General features: G+C 43.1%; 1 protein-coding gene across 1 annotated transcript; it reads left to right on the top strand.

Annotated features, from left to right (window-relative positions):
• Positions 1 to 2,080: 2,080 nt before the first annotated feature.
• LOC123412418 (senescence-specific cysteine protease SAG39-like) lies at positions 2,081 to 3,201 on the top strand. Its single transcript, XM_045105358.1, has 2 exons — positions 2,081 to 2,516; positions 2,615 to 3,201. The coding sequence occupies exons 1-2, from the start codon at positions 2,081 to 2,083 to the stop codon at positions 3,199 to 3,201; spliced, it is 1,023 nt and encodes a 340-aa protein (XP_044961293.1).
• Positions 3,202 to 18,917: the final 15,716 nt, after the last annotated feature.

Here is an 18,917-nt window from a genome sequence, read left to right as displayed (position 1 = left end):
GGGCGGTGATGTGCGTTTTGCTGCCCTCCTTAGTCTTTTCTTGATTCCGCGGTATTGTTGGATCGAAGCGGCTCGGACCGACATTACTCGTACGCTTACGAGAGACTGGTTTCATCGCTACGAGTAACTCCGTTGCTCAAAGATGACTGGCGGGTGTCAGTTTCTCTAACTTTAGTTAAATCGGATTTGACCGAGGAGGTCCTTGGATGAGGTTAAATAGCAACTCATATATCTCCGTTGTGGTGTTTGCGTAAGTAAGATGCGATCCTACTAGATACCCATGGTCACCACGTAAAACATATAACAACAAAATTAGAGGACGTCTAACTTGTATAACATGGACTACACCTCTATTTAATCTGATACACCTTGTACAACAAGGATCCAATCAATCTGGTCCTAATCAGATCTTAGACTACCATACACAGTAGATTACGATCGCTATATAGTATCTCAATCATAACTACAGGAGATATGGTTGATACTATTCTATGTATGTTAACAAGCTGGCCATCCAACGTACGTAGAATCGATCGAAGGTATCAAATCGTCTGCTTAGCTAGCTTCGTCTAGTATATGTATAGAAGTACACGTCCAAATGGAATCGATCCACATGTTTGCCTGCTTGTTTCTTCGTGTGTGCATGTACATTGCCATCTAGTACGTCTCAACCGAAAAAAAAAACATTAGCTTGTGTACGTGTACATTGCCATCTACGTCTCGATGGGAAAAAAACATCAGTTTTGGAAAATACTTGAGCTAACCTCGTACACTTGTACGCCAGAAAGCACTTGTCTTCAACGCCATCGAGGTCGGGATCAAGACACAAAATGAGTCCGCCGGATATACACATACATGTAAAAAAATTTATCACATATCACGTGAGGGGCAAATAGGTTTTTTCAAATGTCATTTTACACTGCCATGGCATAAAATGGAGGAAAGTGTTATAAAGGAAATACAATTTAAACTGAGTGTTAAATAAGGAAAGAAATAGTTTTCAGTATCAAATAAGGCAACAAAATCTAACATGGTGTTAAATAAAGAGTGGATGTTCTACTCTCGGGTGTACTACACCCGAGTTTGCAAAAAACTGGAAAAACATGGTGAGAACAAATCCAAAAATTCTGAAAATTTGAGACGTCAATATTTATCACATGTTCGATCATGTTGCAAAATTTCAGCCCAAACTAACATCTGAGGAGCTCGCACTGAAAAAAAATAAACAAAATCGATGTTCAAAGTTTTGTGCACGGTTTGAGCATTGATTTTTTTTTTAGTTCGAGCTCCTCGGATGTTATTTTTGACTGAAAATTTGCAAGTAGCCCGAACATTTGGTAATGTTTGATGTCTCCCAATTTCAGTTTTTCTGAATTTGATTTAATCATGTTTTTCCAGCTTTTCTCAAACTCGGGGGTAGTGGCTACTTTCCGTTAAATAAAGAATTCTCTATTTGGTTTATGTAGCACGTGTGCCTTAAGAGCATCTACAGCCGCATACAGAAAACCCGGCTCCTCAAACATCTACGGATGATGTGCAACAGTGACCGTACATATATCATCGTTCAAGAAATTTTCCTAGTCTCGCTCTATAACCAAAGTAGGAAGTTGGCGTACGTATTACAATATATCCATTATTCAGATACCCTTCCTTTTTGAAAGAAAAATATTCAGATACCTGAACAAGTTAGCGTTCGTGAAGTGACCATCTATCCCTTGCATATTTGATTACATTCCCTTTCTGTATCTGCTGTAAGGAGAAACTGCAACCTTGACTGCTTTGGGTTATCCGTTACAGCCATTGTGATCCAAAAGAGGCGCTCAGTCTGTCCGAAGGCGTCGCTCTCAAATGAGCTAGCCGACGACGTACAATCTCATGCATGCAAAATACAAGTAATTTCATACCAGCCACACGATTACCTCGGCCAGGCCACGAATAACTACTCCTACTTAAATCAGTACATGTAGGCTGCAGGTACTCTATATAAACCCCAATTCCATTTCATCAAACCACACCAAGGCAGATTCAGCACATTAACAGTAGAGGCCAGCAATTTTGAAGAGAGGTACCCTGATCAAACATGGCCTTCTCCAAGGCTTTGCTCTTTGCCGTCCTTGCCAGCCTCTGCTTCTATAGCTCTGTTCATGCAGCTCGTGAGCTGAATGATGACTTGTCCATGATGGCGAAGCACGAGGGTTGGATGGCGCAATACGGCCGCGTCTACAAGGACGCTGCCGAGAAGACACATCGGTTCGAGGTATTCAAGACAAACGTCAGGTTCATCGAGTCGTTTAACACCGGAGATCGCAAGTTTTGGCTTGGCATCAACCAGTTCGCTGACCTCACCAATGACGAGTTCAGGGCAACCAAGACAAATAAGGGATTCATTCCAAACAAAGTGAAGAGTCCTACGGGATTCTTCAGGTATGAAAATATAAGCTTAGATACACTCCCGACAACGGTGGATTGGAGGACAAGAGGTGCAGTCACTCCTATCAAAGATCAAGGCATGTGTGGTAAGTACATTTAGGCTGCAATTATGATGTATACATATCGATATTCCACATCTGAATGGTTGGTGTGGCTAAATACATGATAACAAAATTATCTGCAGGCTCTTGTTGGGCATTTTCTGCTGTTGCTGCAACGGAGGGTATTGTCATGTTAAGTACCGGCAAGCTTGTCTCCCTCTCAGAGCAGGAATTGATAGATTGTGATATCCATGGCGAGGACGATGGCTGCTATGGCGGAGACATGCAGGATGCGTTCGAGTTCATCATCAAGAACGGCGGGCTCACCATGGACTCCAACTACCCATACATGGCAACAAACGGCACATGCAAGGCTGGATACAATAGTTCTGCGACACTCAAGAGCTATGAGGAGGTACCTGCAAATAACGAGGGTGACCTCATGAAGGCTGTGGCAAATCAACCCGTGTCAGTTGCTGTCGATGGAGGTGACATGACATTCCAGTTATACTCTGGCGGCATCTTGACTGGCTCATGTGGCACTGATATGAATCATGGAATTGCAGCCATTGGTTATGGAACAGATAGTAATGGCACAAAATATTGGTTGTTTAAAAATTCATGGGGCACAACATGGGGCGAGAACGGATACTTGAGAATGGAGAAGGATATTAGTGACAAGAGGGGAATGTGTGGCATTGCCATGAATGCCTCATACCCCATTGCGTAGTAAGCATCAAATGACATGTATTCGTACATTACACAAGCTTGAATAAATGCATGTCTCTTGTTATTGTGTAGTGCACTCATTTATGCAAGTATATTATGTATTGTGTTAAGCTACTGTTTTTGGGAGTGACTACAATGAAACACTCTCTTCTTCTCGCTTCAAAAATGTTGCAATGATATCGAAAACAACATCCCTAAGCACCAAGCACACGTGGTTCAGATGTATCTTCAACTGTTGGCTTTTGAACCGTAGATCAAAACTATCCAGCAGCTGCACAACGTACGTGCAAAGCTGGCTATGCAAAGAAGCAAGCAAGCAGCCTGCTTGATTGATTTAATCGGGTGCAATACGTGCGTATGCAGCCGTACAAGCGTGCCTACGCGATTCTTGCTTCGGCCGGCAACTTGACGGAACTTGCGTAACTAGCGACACGAATAAAACTGATCGATGGATTTGATGGCTAAAGGCCCGTGTCGAGCCTTTGCTTTGTATTGCTTTTCGTTTTTCTGGTGTTACAAGCAACACCCCTAGGGTGCCTTTTATACACGTCCACAAGGGACTATGAAAATAGACTAGGACTAGGAATCCTAATACTACTAGGACCCAGTTTGGCTTTCTTTCCTAATCCTACAGGAACAACATGATTAACTTCTACATTCACCTCCTTAATCTTGTTGCTTGACTTCATTTCTTGCACTCCGACTTTCCTCCTCATCTCGATGATCGTCTGTCGACCGAGGACTTGGTGAAAATATCGGCAAGTTGGTCTTTCGTGTTCACATGTTGAACCTCGATCAACCCTTCTTCAATGCACTCCCGGATGTGGTGGAACCGGGTATCTATGTGCTTGCTCCTTTCGTGATGAACCGGATTTTTGCACAATGAGATTGCAGCTTGGTTGTCGATCTTCAATGACACCTTCTGCACCTCCCGCTTTGCAAGAATAGCTAGGAGTCTTCTCAGCCAAACTGCTTGACAAACCGCCGTGCTTGCCACTATGTATTCTGCCTCGCATGAAGACTGTGCCACCACCTTTTGCTTCTGAGAATTCCAGCTAATCGGATTCGGGCCAAGGTAGAAAATCATGCTCGTTGTGCTCTTCCGGTCATCAACATCACCTGCCATGTCACTATCTGAATATCCACGAAGGATCAATCCTTCCTTTCCCTTTCTGTACGTGCAACCAAGATTAATGGTGCCTTTCACATAACGCAAGATTTGATTGACTGCGCTCATGTGCTCGGTTGTCGATTCTCCATGGAACGACTCACGACCCCGACTGAATAAGCCAAGTCAGGTTGTGTATGCACCAAATATCTAAGGCTGCCCACAACGCTTCGATACATTGTGGTGTCCACTGGTGGATTTGAGCTACGCTTGCTCAACTTGTGACGTTGGTCCATTGGGACTTGTGTCTCGTAGCAATCTTACATGCCACACTTTTCCAATAACTTGACCGCATAAGCCGATTGACATAGGGAAATCTCTCCGGAGCTTTGCTTCACTTCGATGCCCAAGTAATAGCTGAGTAATCCAAGATCGCTCATGTTAAATTTGTTCTTCATTTGCACCTTGAAACGTTCAATTTCTTGTACGCTATCTCTGGTGATAATCAGATCGTCGACATAAACTCCAACTAGCAGGTTTGAGCCTTTGGAGTTCTTTGTATAGACTGCGTGCTCGAGGGGACATCTCTTGAACCCGAGCGAGACCAAACTTCGGTCTAACTTTGAGTTCCAAGCTCTTGGCGCTTGCTTCAACCCGTAAAGTGCCTTCTTGAGCTCGTAAAGTTTCCCTTCTTCGCCTTTCTTCTCATAGCCGAGGGGTTGTTCCACGTACACTTCTTTTGTGAAATAACCGTTGAGGAAAGCGGATTTAACATCCATATGATGAACCTTCCAATCCTCTTGTACTGCCAAAGCTAGGAGCACTCTCATTGTCTCGAGTCGAGCAACTGGTGCAAACACCTCATCATAGTCAACTCCTTGACGTGTACGTAGCCCTTTGCAATGAGTCTTGCCTTGTACTTCACAATGGCATCCTCCGTGTCCTTCTTTAACTTGTAAATCCACTTCAAACCAATCGCCTTTTGGTTCGGAGGTCGGGTTACCAAAGTCCACGTGCCATTGCTCTCAATCACCTTCATCTCCTCATCCATGGCGTGCATCCAACTACGGCTTTTGCTCGCCTCTACGAAGTTCGCCGGCTCCTCAACTCCGAACAGACATAGTCTGGAGTACTCGAGCGTAAGTGGCTTTGTGTACTTGTAGACTTTCTTGAGGGTCTTGTAGCAACGAGGCCCTGAGGAGTCCGTTGTGGCTTGCGAAGGAGGCGACACAAATTGTGTTGATGTTGATGCACTTGAAGAAGATGGTTGAGTCTCGGGCGTGTCATCGACATCCGCGTCGTCGGCGTAGTCGTCGTGATCATGACCATCATCTTGATTGTCATCGTCACTATGCTCCTCGTTGTCGATGTTGTCATAGAGATCTTCACCCGTGCCGTGCGCTTCGTTGTCGCTATCTCCTTGCGACCTATGCACGTCGTCGTCGATGTCGGCACCATGATGATCACTACCATTGTGGTCACCTTGGTTGGGCGTCTTGCCAACCACCTGGACATCCTACCCTGCATCATCATCAGTTGGAAATTCAATCGTGAATATGTTACCGTTTGGAGCATCGTCGGCTGCGGCGCTCCAATTCCACGCTTGGTTTTCTTCAAACACGACGTTGCGTGAAATCCGTAGACGCTTGGTTTGTGGATCGTAGAAGCGGTATGCCTTGGTGCCGGAACTCCTCTCATATCCGATGAACACCATCTTGGCGCTATGATCGGCAAGCTTTGAGGGATGCGGGTCCGCCATCTTCACATGTGCCACGCACCCGAACGTCCATAGATGAGATACATTCGGCTTACGTCCGTAAATTGCTTCATACGGAGTCTTACCGATCACCGCCTTCGTTGGAGCCCGGTTGAGAAGATAGACCGCCGTCGAGACAGCTTCTCCCCAAAAAGTCCCCGACAGGTTCTTGCTCTTGAGTAAACTCCTTGCCATGTCAACGACGGTTCGATTGCGCCTTTCAATGACCCCGTTCTCCTGCGGCGTGTAAGGTGCCGTGAGGAACCTTTTTTATGCCAATCTTCTTGAAGTAGTCGTTGAATTCGTTCGACGTAAACTCTCCGCCACGATCTGTCCGTAGAGCGCGAACCGTCAACTTGTGTTCCATCTCCGTTGCAGCCTTCAGCTTCTTGAATGCTTCAAACGCCTCATCTTTGGATCATAGAAGAATGACCCACATATATCTCGAGTAGTCGTCTACCACGAGGAAGAAATACTTCTTTCCCGCATGAGTTGTTGGGGTGATTGGGCCACATAGATCGCCATGGAGCAGCTCGAGTGCATCACTTATACGACAGGTAGACTGAGCAGGGAACGGCCTGCGGTGCTGTTTTCCAACCAAGCACCCGTCACATACTCGATCAACATGGTCGATAACTGGCATCCCGGATACCATCTATATCTTTGACATCTTCTTCAAGACGTAGAAGTTAACGAGTCAAAATCTAGCATGCCATAACCACGAATCATCGTCACTCTTGGCGAGCCAACACTCCGGTTGAGATTGATCAAGGTTGAGGATATAGAGCCTATTCCGTTTGCGATTAACACGAGCTAGCACCTTTTGGAGTTTGTCGAAGATCTTCATCACTCCATTCTCGATATTCACCTTGCATCCATTCTCATCAAGCTTCCCAATACAGATAATGTTGTTGCGAAGCCGTGGGATGTAGTACACTCCGGTGAGTATGCGATGTTCGCCTGCGAGACTCTCGAAGAGGACAGATCCTTACCCCGCAAATCTCCACAGCTGAACCATCACCAAACTTGACCGAGCCTTCAACATTGTATTCCATCTCGAGGAATTTCTCCTTGCACCCGGTCATGTGGTTACTAGCACCCGTGTCGATATACCACGACCACTAGTGGAAAATGGGCCTTTGGACGGGACCCTTTAGTCCTGGCCTGCCTCTGGGCCGGGACTAAAGGCCCGGCCACGTCGCCCCAATTCTCAATGCCTCCCTCGAGGCTTTAGTCCCGGCCCGTAAGGAGCCTTTAGTCCCGGTTCGTGTCCCAAACCGGGACTAAAGGCTACGCGGCGGGCAGCCCGCATGTGCGCCACCTTTAGTCCCGGCTTGTGTCTCAAACCGGGACTAAAGTCCTCTGCCTATATATAGCACAGCCCCCCTCTCCCCTCTTCCTTGCATTTTACTTGGATGGAGGATTGTGGGTGGGTGCTAGCTCTCCACTTTTTTTGATGCACTAGAGGTGTTTGGTGAAATGTGTGTTAGAGCGATGTTGCTTTAGTTCACCGAACACAACTACGATATGAGATGCCTGAGCCACGCTTAAACCTCTTCCTCTTTATTTCTACTTATTCTAAAAGGTTAGCAACTATATTTCCTCGTTTAGACCGTGCGGTACTAATTTTTAGGATCGTGATTGTATTTGACATACTGTCGTATAACACAGATGAGCCATCCATGGATGTACGGTGATCGACGCACAACCGCTTACAGAGAAGGCGTGCATTTTTTCGAGATGCAGCTGATGCGAACAAGCATGGTGGTGGCTATATGTTTTGTCCATGTGTTGAATGTCGGAATGAGAAGGATTACACTTCCTCAAGAGTCATTCAGAGCCACCTGCTTCGGTCCGGTTTTATGTCGGGCTATAATGTTTGGACCAAGCACGGAGAAAGAGGGGTTATGATGGAAGATGACGATGAAGAAGAAGAGAACGATGATGACAACTACCGATCTACGTTCCCTGAGTATGCTGATATCGCAATGGAAGACAATGAAGAAGAAGATCAGGATGAAGAACGGGAACCAGATGAGCCCGCTGATGATCTTGGCCGGGTCATTTCTGATGCACGGCGAGGTTGCGACACAGAAAAGGAGAGGTTGCAGTTCGAGCAGATGTTACAGGACCACAAGAAATTGTTGTACCCAACTTGTGAAGATGGCCAGAAGAAGCTGGTTTGCACACTGGAATTGCTGAAGTGGAAGGCAGAGACCGGTGTGACTGACTCGTCATTCGAAAAGTTGCTGGTACTGATGAAGAAGATGCTTCCAAGAAAGAACGAATTGCCCGCCAGCATGTATGAAGCAAAGAAGCTTGTCTGCCCCCTAGGATTAGACATGAATAATATACATGCATGCCCTAATGACTGCATCCTCTACCGCGGTGAGAAGTACGAGAATATGGATAAATGCCCGGTATGCACTGCATTGCGGTATAAGATCAGAAAAGATGACCCTGGTGATATTGAGGGCGAGCCACCTAGGAAGAGGGTTCATGCCAAGGTGATGTGGTATGCTCCTATAATACCAGAGTTGAAACGTCTGTTCAGAAATAAAGATCATGCGAAGTTGTTGCGATGGCACATGGAAGATCGTATGAAAGACGATAAGTTGAGGCACACCGCTGATGGTCGGCAGTGGAGAAAAATCGAGAGAGAGTTCCCGAGATTTGCAGCTGACGCAAGGAACTTATGGTTAGGTCTGAGTACAGATGGCATGAATCCTTTTGGGGAGCAGAGTTGCAGTCACAACACCTGGTCCGTTACTCTATGTATCTACAACCTTCCTCCTTGGTTGTGCATGAAGCGGAAGTTCATTATGATGCCAGTGCTTATCCAATGTCCAAAGCAACCCGGCAATGATATTGATGTGTACCTAAGGCCATTAGTTGATGAACAAGATACCCAAGGCTGTGGTAGCCCCTAAGCCACAGTTTGTCATGGGTGAGCCTTTGGTCAGCAAAGATGATCTCACAACAAATATGCGTTACTTGCATCAATGGTACTTAAGTGAATCAAAGAATGGGTGAACGATGATCGTGCTGAGTGTCCCACGGGAGTACTAAGGCCGCCCCAAAGAAATCCATATCGACTTTGATGAACTCTTCCAGATGTACAATGGCAACGCCCTCGACAAATCGCTTATGAGTTGCTATTGTCTGTAAGTTTTTCAATTCGTTGCCTACATATAATTTGTTTAGTTGTTTCAATTCATTGTCTATATATAACTTGTACTCTATTATGCAGAATGAAGATTCTGGATTGTAAAAGTAAGAACATCCTAAATATTGGGTTTATTGACCCAGATAAAATACATATAGCGACGCTAACTGATTATCCCAAGGAGACGGAGGAAAACCTTCTAAGGTTTCTAACAAATCAAAATTTCTATGACCACATACTGTTTCCATACAACTTCAGGTGAGGGTCTTTACTCTGTTGTGTCCATTCACTTATAAGTGTAATTGATAAGTTACTCACACACACACACACACACACACACACACACACACACACACACACACATATATATATATACATGTGCAGCTTCGATTGGATTCTATTGGACATTCAAATTGATAAGGGAAGAGTTGATGCCTTCGACCCATTATCGAGACCCTTGGAACAGATCCAAAGCCTGCAGGACATGCTCCAAGGGTAATTTCAATCATTCTTGCGCTCTATTGGTCTCTTTCGATGATTTTCTGATATATCAATTAATGAAAAACTTAGCAAATCATTATCCTTGTCGGGCAGGTTTTGGAAGCGGTTCAAGTGCGTGACTCCCAGTAACTTTCCTGAGAAGCTGACCTTTAGAGCGGCTCAGGTAAGTAGTAGTATGATATACTTCTATTTTCAATACATTTATGATGCTATATTATTATTTTGATTATATATATTCTGTTCTCGTAAAGTGCGACCAGCAGCCACGGGGAACGCATCTATGCGGATACTATGTTTGCGAGACCATTCGCACGTTTACCTGTGAGCACAAGGATCACAGATTCGACGTAAGCAATGAACATTCACACCTCTATTTTTACCCGTCATTCTTTGTTATCATGATTGATATTCATATTCATCTCCTCTTCTTATATAGCACACGGCCATGATGACGAAGGTCCTACCAGAGCAACGCGCGATTGCTGTTGCAGAGGAGCTTGCAGGATTTCTGAGGACGGAAGCTATAGATGACAAAGGACGATTTAGTGTAGCTAGGGGCCATTACTGATGTTCGTCCATGTAATCGAATAGACGGGCTCTAGTCCCGATAATTCAGATCTCCATATAATTGTATATATATGCTCGCTTGTAAGATAAGTTAATCTTATATATATATGCATAATTATTTCTATTTAAATTATATGAAAACTAATTCCCGAACACCAAACGAGGCATCACGTTAATCTCCCGAACACCTAAACCATAAAACCCTAAAACCCAAAAATAATTTCATTCAAAAAAAAAAAACCCAAAAACCAGCAAAATTTAAAAATATTTAGTCCCGGTCCGTGTAACGAACCGGGACTAAAGGTCCTGCCCCTGGGGCGCTACGAGGCGCCCACGTGGAGCACCTTTAGTCCCGGATTGTAACAGGGCCGGGACTAAAGGTTAGGCCTTTAGTCCCGGTTGGTGAACCGGGACTAAAGCCCCTTACGGGCTGGGGCTAAAGGCCCCGTCCCCACTAGTGGACACGTACTGATCACCGGATAACTTCGGTGTCACTTTCTTCTCATGAAGTAGCACCTTGCGGCTTGGTTTCACACACTACTGGAATTTATAATTTTGCCGTCTACCATGGCTGACGGCAAAGGGGGGAATCACGGACAGCAAAGGCTTTGCCGTCGGTCAGGAGACGCCAAAGTAGACGGCAAAAAAAATCCGGTGAAGAGGTTCTTTGCCGTCTGCTTTTTTAAAGTGGACGGCAAAGAATCTTTGCCATGAGGGGGCGGACGGCAAATTAAATGGGACGGCAGATACGCCAACGGTCCCGTGAAGTGTTAATGGCAGGCCTCCTCTCTTTGCCATGTGCCATCCCCCCTTTGCCATGTGGGGGCAGACGGCGAAGGGGGTAACCAAGCCCCTCTCTCTCCCCTCTTTGTCGTCTTCCATCCCCCCTTTGCCATGTGGGGGTAGACGGCAAAGGGGGTAACCAAGCCCCTCTCTCTCCCCTCTTTGCTGTCTGCCATCCCCCCTTTGCCATATGGGGGCAGACGGCAAAGGGGGGAACCAAGCCCTCTCTCTCCCCTCTTTGCCGTCTGCCATCCCCCCTTTGCCATTTGGGGGAAGACGGCAAAGGGGGGAACCAAGCCCTCTCTCTCCCCTCTTTGCCGTCTGCCATCCCCCCTTTGCCATGTGGGGCAGACGACAAAGGGGGGAACCAACCCCTTTTTATTTTATTTCTTATTATATCAAGCATTTTTCACAATAATCAGGATATATATATATATATTTGACAGAAATAAATTTGTTTACATACTCATAACCATATTAAAATAACTTCCATCCATAGTACATACATATTATGCAAGTTCCATCCGTACCAAACCATATATTACACCAGTTTCATCCACATGCATACAAAGATTCATATATATCCATATAATACAATAGTTTCAATACAAGCTTCCGTGAAGCCATGGTACAAGAAATCATCTTCAAGCATTCCATCAATATAATCCAAGCTTCCCATGAAGTGAAATTAATCTGCAAAATGACAAATAAGAAAGTTAGAAGAATAATACTAGATGAAGAAGTATATAGGTTATTTCGGAGAAAAAATAGCTAAGTATAGGCCATTTAATAGCTAAGTTAGGTGGAATAGGTCATCTTGGAGCTACATAGCCTTATTATGTCATTTAGGAGAGAACTTAGCTAAGTATAGGTCATTCTAGAGCTAATTTGGATACAATATGTCATTTTGTAGCCAACTATGATTATTAATCCATTTTGACCTTATCATGTCAGTTTGGAGCTAAATTAGTCATTTTAATGAGCTAACCAAGGTTCTTATGATGTTTTTACCTAACTATGCTAATTATGTTATTTGGAGGATAATTAGCTAAGTATGTATTTGTTGGGGAAAATAACCTACGTAGAAGAAGAAAGAGAAGAAGCAAGAAGAGAAGAAGAAGGAGAAGAAAAAGAAGAAGAACAAGGGGGAGGGGGAGAAGGAGGAGGAGAAGGAGAAGGAAGAGGAGAAGAAGAAGAAAAGAAGAAGGACAAGAAGAAGGAGAAGGAGCTTCTCTCCTCCTTCTCCTTCTTCTTCTCTTCTTCTTCTTCTTCTTCCTTCTTTTCATTTTCCTCTTTCTTCTCCTCTTGTCCCCTTCTTCGGGCTAAATTAGCTAAGAATGACTTTTTGGAGCTAATTATGTCATTTCGAGGATAATTAGCTAAGTATAGGTCATGTTTTATTAAATAGACCATTTTGGAGCTAACTAAGCTAATTATGTCACTTAGGTGGAAGCCTAGCTAACTATAGGTCATTTCGGAGCTACTTGGGTAAAATATGTCATTCCGGAGCAAACTATGCTTATTAAGCCATTTTGGATCTAGCTAAGCTAATTATATGCCATTTAATACCTAAGTTAGGGGAATAGGTCATCTTGCAGCTACGTAAGCCTTATTATGTCATTTAGGAGAGAACTTAGCTAACTATAGGTAATTTTTTATTAAATAGGTCATTTTGGAGCTAACTAAGCTAATTATGTCATTTAGGTGGAAGCCTAGCTAACTATAGGTTGTTTCGGAGCTCAGTTGGGTTAAATATGTCATTTTGGAGCTAACTATGCTTATGAAGCCATATTGGAGCTAAATTGGCTAATTATATCATTTAGGTGGAAGCCAAGCTAAGTATATAATATTCATGAGCTAACCAAGGTTCTTATGCCATTTTGAGCTTATTATTTCATTTTTAGCTAAATTGGTCATTTTAATGAGCTAACCAAGGTTCTTATGATGTTTTCACATAACTAAGCTAATTATGTCATTTTGTAGGATAATTAGCCAATTTAGTCTTTGTTGCATGAGTCTAAGCTACGTAGAAGAAGAGAAAGAGAAGAAGCAAGCAGAGAAGAAGAAGTAAAAGAAGAAGGAGGAGGAGGAGGAGGGGGAGGAGAAGGAGAAGGAAGAGGAGAAGAAGAAGAAAATAAGAAGGAGAAGGAGAAGGAGGAAGAAGGAGGAAGAAGGAGAAGGAGGAAGAAGGAGGAAGAAGGAGGAAGAAGAAGGAGGAAGAAGGAGGAGAAGGAGAAGGAGGAAGAAGGAGGAAGAAGAAGGAGACCAACATCGTTTTTTCTCTAGGGTTTGGGTGTCCTCGAGAGTTTTGGTCGAGCGAGAGGGCCAAGGGGGGGTGCTCCCGTGGTATAAGTTATCACGGTCGAGAGTGGGTAAATATATCGACCGCCCCTCATGTCGAAGTAATCCGGGAGGGGTTATATCGACAACGACGCGACATACATATACATGGGAAAATAATGTTATCGGGGAGGGGGTATATCGGTACCCCCCTCGTGTTGAAGTTCAATCGGGAGGGGGTATATCGACAATGACATACCCGATAAAAAATAAGAAGACAAAAGAAGAAATAAAAAGAGGAGAAGAAGAAAGGAATAGAAGAGAAGCAATTGAAGAAAAAAAAGAAGAAAAAAAGGAGAAGAAGAAAGGAATAGAGGAGAAAGAAGAAAAAAATAGAAAATAGAGGAGAAAGAAGAAAAAAATAGAAAATAGAGGAGAAAGAAGAAAAAAAATAGAAAATTTCTATTTTTTCTTCTTTCTCCTCTATTCCTTTCTTCTTCTCCTCTTCTTTTTCTTCTTTTTTCCTCTTCTTATTTATTTCTCCTCTTCTTCCTCTCCTCTTCTTCTCCTTTCTTCCTCTTCTTATTTTCCTTTTTCTCCTCTCATTCTTTTTCTTCTTCTTCCTTTACTAGCTAGATATTTAAATTTTTTCTAAAAATTAAACTAACCTAAAATGTACTAAATCTAATTTTTGCATATATGAACATATATACACAAAGAACATACAAACACATATACATTTTTATAAAAAAGGAAAAACATCATATTCTATAAAAAAATCATATACATATGATCTGAGAAAAAACATCTACATATAATCTGAAAAAAACAGGGGAGGGCGCCGCCGGACCAAGGTGAGGAGGGGCAGGGGCATGGGGTTGGGGCAGGGCGGCGAGCGGCGACGGTGACGGCGTCGGGGCAGGGCCGGGGCGGCGCGCGGCGGGGCAGGGCGGCGAGCGGTGCGACGGCGACGACGACGGGGTAGGGCGGCGAGCGGCGACGGTGTCGGGCGAGGGCGTGGGCGACGGCGTCGGGGTAGGGCTCAGCGGCGACGGCGATGAGGAGCAGCGTGGGGCGTCGGGGCGGAGAAGAAGTGATTTTTGCAGAAACTGCTAATTGTATCTTATATACCCAAGGCATTGGTCCCGGTTCGTGTCACCAACCGGTACCAATGCCCCCTTTAGTCCGAGTTGGTGCCACCAACCGGGACCAAAGGTCACTTTTCAGCAGCCCAAAGGGCGGGAAGCGACGGCCTTTGGTCCCGGTTGGTGGCACCAACCGGGACCAAAGGTCACTTTTCAGCAGCCCAAAGGACGGGAAGTGGCGGCCTTTGGTCCAGGTTGGTGCCACGAACCGGTACCAATGCACCCCCTTTAGTCCCGGTTGGTGCCACCAACCGGGACAAAAGGCCCCTGTGCTGCCCGCGTCGCGGCCAAAGTTTAGTCCCACCTCGCTAGTTGAGAGGGGCGCGCAGTGGTTTATAATCCCCACTGCCGCACCCCTCTCGAGCTCCTATCCACTTCAGGCTTACGGGCCTACTTGCTACTGCTTTTCCTGATGGGCCTTCTGGGCCTACTGCGGCCTGAATCCTCGCCCATGGATAGGTTTCTAGTCGTATTCACGCCGTGGTGGCCTAGTTGGTGAATTTTTTTTATTTTTTCCCAGTTTTTTTGTTTTCTTTTTTCCTTTATTTATTTTGTTTTGTTTCTACTTACAACAAAATACTTATTTATTTTATTTTATTTTTTTATAATTACTTATTAATTTTATTTTATGATAATTCTTATTGCTATTAAAGTTTCTAACAAAAAAGTTCTTTATGAAAATTCTTTTTGCTTTTAATGATTTTTAACAGAAAATACTTTGATAATTTTAGTTGCATGAATTTTATATAATTTTAGTTTCAATAATACTAGAAGTTGCTTATAATGTTTTGAACACAAAATACTTTGATAATTTTAGTTTCAATAAATTTATTTATGTTATTAAAGTTTTTTTTGTTTCTACTTATCTATTTTATTAAAGTTTATATTATTTTGTTTCAAATTACTTATTTATTTTATTTTATTTTGTTTCTGGCTTCATTTGTTATTTTTTATGCATTTACTGATTATTTTGAGCTATAAGACCATGAAATTGAAAAGCATTTGAAATGAACTCTGAAAAGGTTCCAAGATGGCATGGTATCATCATTTCACCCACATAGCATGTGCAAGAAAGTACAGAGGCTTACGGCAAAAACTGTATGCACTTCATGTACAAAACAGACAATCTACTTCGAAGTATCACGGTTTCATACGGAAACTCGTCTGTTAAAAAGGTATTACATTTTTGTTGAACTTATTTGAACTCCATAGTTTTTCTATGTTCAAAATGCACCATTCAAAGCCACATCATCAATTAACAACCCATTCCGACTTCATTTGTTATTTTTCATGCATTTACTGATTATTTTGAGCTATAAGACCATGAAATTGAAAAGCATTTGAAATGAACTCTCAAAAGGTTTCAATTTGACATGGCATCATCATTTCACCCACATAGCATGTGCAAGAAAGTAGAGAGGCTTACGGCAAAAACTGGACGCACTTCGTGTACAAAACAGACAATCTCCTTCGAAGTATCACGGATTTCAATTTTTTTGAACTTCTTTGAACCCCCTAGTTTTTTGTGTTCAAAATGCACCATTCAAAGCGACATCATCAATTTACAACCCTTTCTGACTTCATTTGTTATTTTTCATGCATTTACTGATTAATTTGAGCTATAAGACCATGAAATTGAAAAGCATTTGAAATGAACTCTGAAAAGGTTCCAAGTTGGCATGGTATCATCATTTCACCCACATAGCATGTGCAAGAAAGTAGAGAGGCTTACGGCAAAAACTGTATGCACTTCGTGTACAAAACAGACAATCTCCTTCGAAGTATCATGGTTTCATACGGAAACTCGTCTCTTACAAAGGGATTTCTTTTTTGTTGAACTTATTTGAACCCCCTTGTTTTTCTGTGTTCAAAATGCACCATTCAAAGCCACATCATCAATTTACAACCCTTTCTGACTTGATTTGTTATTTTTCAAGCATTTACTGATTATTTTGAGCTATTAGACCATGAAATTGAAAAGCATTTGAAATGAACTCTCAAAAGGTTCCGAGTTGGCATGGTATCATCATTTCACCCGCATAGCATGTGCAAGAAAGTACAGAGGCTTACGGCAAAAACTGGATGCACTTCGTGTACAAAACAGACAATCTCCTTCGAAGTATGAGGGTTTCATACGGAAACTCGTGTGTTACAAAGGGATTTCAATTTTTTTGAACATATTTGAACCCCCTTGTTTTTCTGTGTTCAAAATGCACCATTCAAAGCCACATTATCAATTTACAACCCTTTCTGACTTCATTTTTTATTTTTCATGCATTTACTGATTATTTTGAGCTATAAGACCATGAAATTGAAAAGCATTTGAAATGAACTCTGAAAAGGTTCCAAGTTGGCATGGTATCATCATTTCACCCACATAGCATGTGCAAGAAAGTAGAGAGGCTTACGGCAAAAACTGGATGCACTTCTTCTACAAAACAAACAATCTCCTTTGAAGTACGAGGGTTTCATACAGAAACTCGTCTGTTACAAAGGGATTTCAATTTTTTTGAACTTATTTGAACCCCCTTGTTTTTATGTGTTCAAAATGCACCATTCAAAGCCACAACATCAATTTACAACTCTTTCTGACTTCATTTGTTATTTTTCATGCATTTACTGATTATTTTGAGCTATAAGACCATGAAATTGAAAAGCATTTGAAATGAACTCTGAAAAGGTTCCAAGTTGGCATGGTATCATCATTTCACCCACATAGCATGTGCACGAAAGTAGAGAGGCTTACGGCAAAAACTGGTTGCACTTCGTGTACAAAACAGACAATCTCCTTCGAAGTATCAGGGTTTCATACGGAAACTCGTCTGTTACAAAGGGATTTCATTTTTTTGAACTTATTTGAACTCCCTTGTTTTTCTGTGTTCAAAACGCACCATTCAAAGCTGTAAGACCATGAAGTTGAAAAGCATTTTAAATGAACTCTGAAACCAAAGTACATACATAGTTCTCCAGAGCATTAAAACCAAAGTACATACATAGTTCTCATTGAAATACATATAGCTCTCCAGAGCATCTAATTAAACCATACATTGAAAATATGTAAAACATTTCAATGCAAAAACAAATGCGATCATAACCGCAACCAAGGTAACAACTGATCCAACTAAATAATGATACCAAGTCTCGGTATGAATGGCATATTTTCTAATCTTTTTAATCTTCAACCGCATTGCATCCATCTTGATCTTGTGATCATCGACGACATCCGCAACATGCAACTCCAATATCATCTCCTCCTCCTCAATTTTTCTTATTTTTTCCTTCAAGTAATTGTTTTCTTCTTCAACTAAATTTAACCTCTCAACAATAGGGTTGGTTGGAATTTCCGGTTCAACAACCTCCTAGATAAATAAAATCTATGTCACATTGGTCGGCATAATTGTCATAAACAATAAATGAACCAAATAGTTATGAAAAGATAATATATACCACATCTTAATCATAGACAGGACGAGGGCCGACGGGGGCGGATACCAAAACCATCGCACTATATAATAACAAGGAATAATAAAAGTAAGAAAATTAGACAAGTATCTATCTGAAGTCAAAAAAAATTTCTTTCAGAAAGAACATAAGAACAAGAGGCTCCCCACGGTGGTGCCGGCGACGAGATCGGCGCGGGCGATCGACGGCGGTGAAGACGGAGCGGGGACGGGGCGTGACGGACCGCTAAATCTAGACAAATCTCGTTGAAAATGGAGCTCGGAGGTCGAGTTTCGAGAGGAGAAAGCTTAACTAGTGTGGCTCGGGCATTTCATCGAACACCTCATGTGCATAGGAGGTGAACTAGAGCACCCAAATGCCCCCCTCGCCGGCTTGACAAAAACAGAGCACTGTGGAGTGTTCTGCCGCGGCGGTGGGTATATGTAGGCAAGTTATTTGTCCTGGTTCGTAGCATGAACCGGGACTAAAGCCAACCCTTCTGTCCCGTTCAAGCCATGAACCGGGACCAATGGTTGTGGGCCAGCAGCGAGGACCATTTGTCCCGGTTCGTGGCTCGAACCGGGACAAATGGTTCTACACGAACCGGGACCAATGCCCATGAGGCCCCGGCCGGCCCCCTGGGCTCACGAACCGGGTCTAATACCCCCCATTGGTCCCGGTTCTTGAATAACCGGGACTAATGGGCTGGCCAGGGCCGAACGATAGCCCTATTTTCTACTAGTGTCATTTAGGTGGAAGCCTAGCTAAGTATAGGTCATTTCAGAGCTAACTTGGGTAAAATGTGTCATTCCGGAGCAAAATATGTTTATTAAGCCATTTGGGATCTAGCTAAGCTAATTATAGGCCATTTAATACCTACGTTAGGGGGAATAGGTCATCTTGGAGCTAAGTTAGCCTTATTATGTCATTTAGGAGACAACTTAGCTAACTATAGGTTATTTTTTATTAA

The sequence above is a fragment of the Hordeum vulgare genome, chromosome 1H, assembly GCF_904849725.1.
Source record: "Hordeum vulgare subsp. vulgare chromosome 1H, MorexV3_pseudomolecules_assembly, whole genome shotgun sequence".
Taxonomy (NCBI): domain Eukaryota; kingdom Viridiplantae; phylum Streptophyta; class Magnoliopsida; order Poales; family Poaceae; genus Hordeum; species Hordeum vulgare.
This window is presented reverse-complemented; position numbering and strand designations above follow the sequence as displayed.

Excerpts from the sequence above, each read along its gene's own strand:
- LOC123412418 (XM_045105358.1), top strand. The coding sequence starts at position 2,081 with ATGGCCTTCTCCAAGGCTTTGCTCTTTGCCGTCCTTGCCAGCCTCTGC. Across the intron at positions 2,517-2,614 it reads CAAAGATCAAGGCATGTGTG|GCTCTTGTTGGGCATTTTCT; the intron begins GTAAGTACATTT and ends AATTATCTGCAG.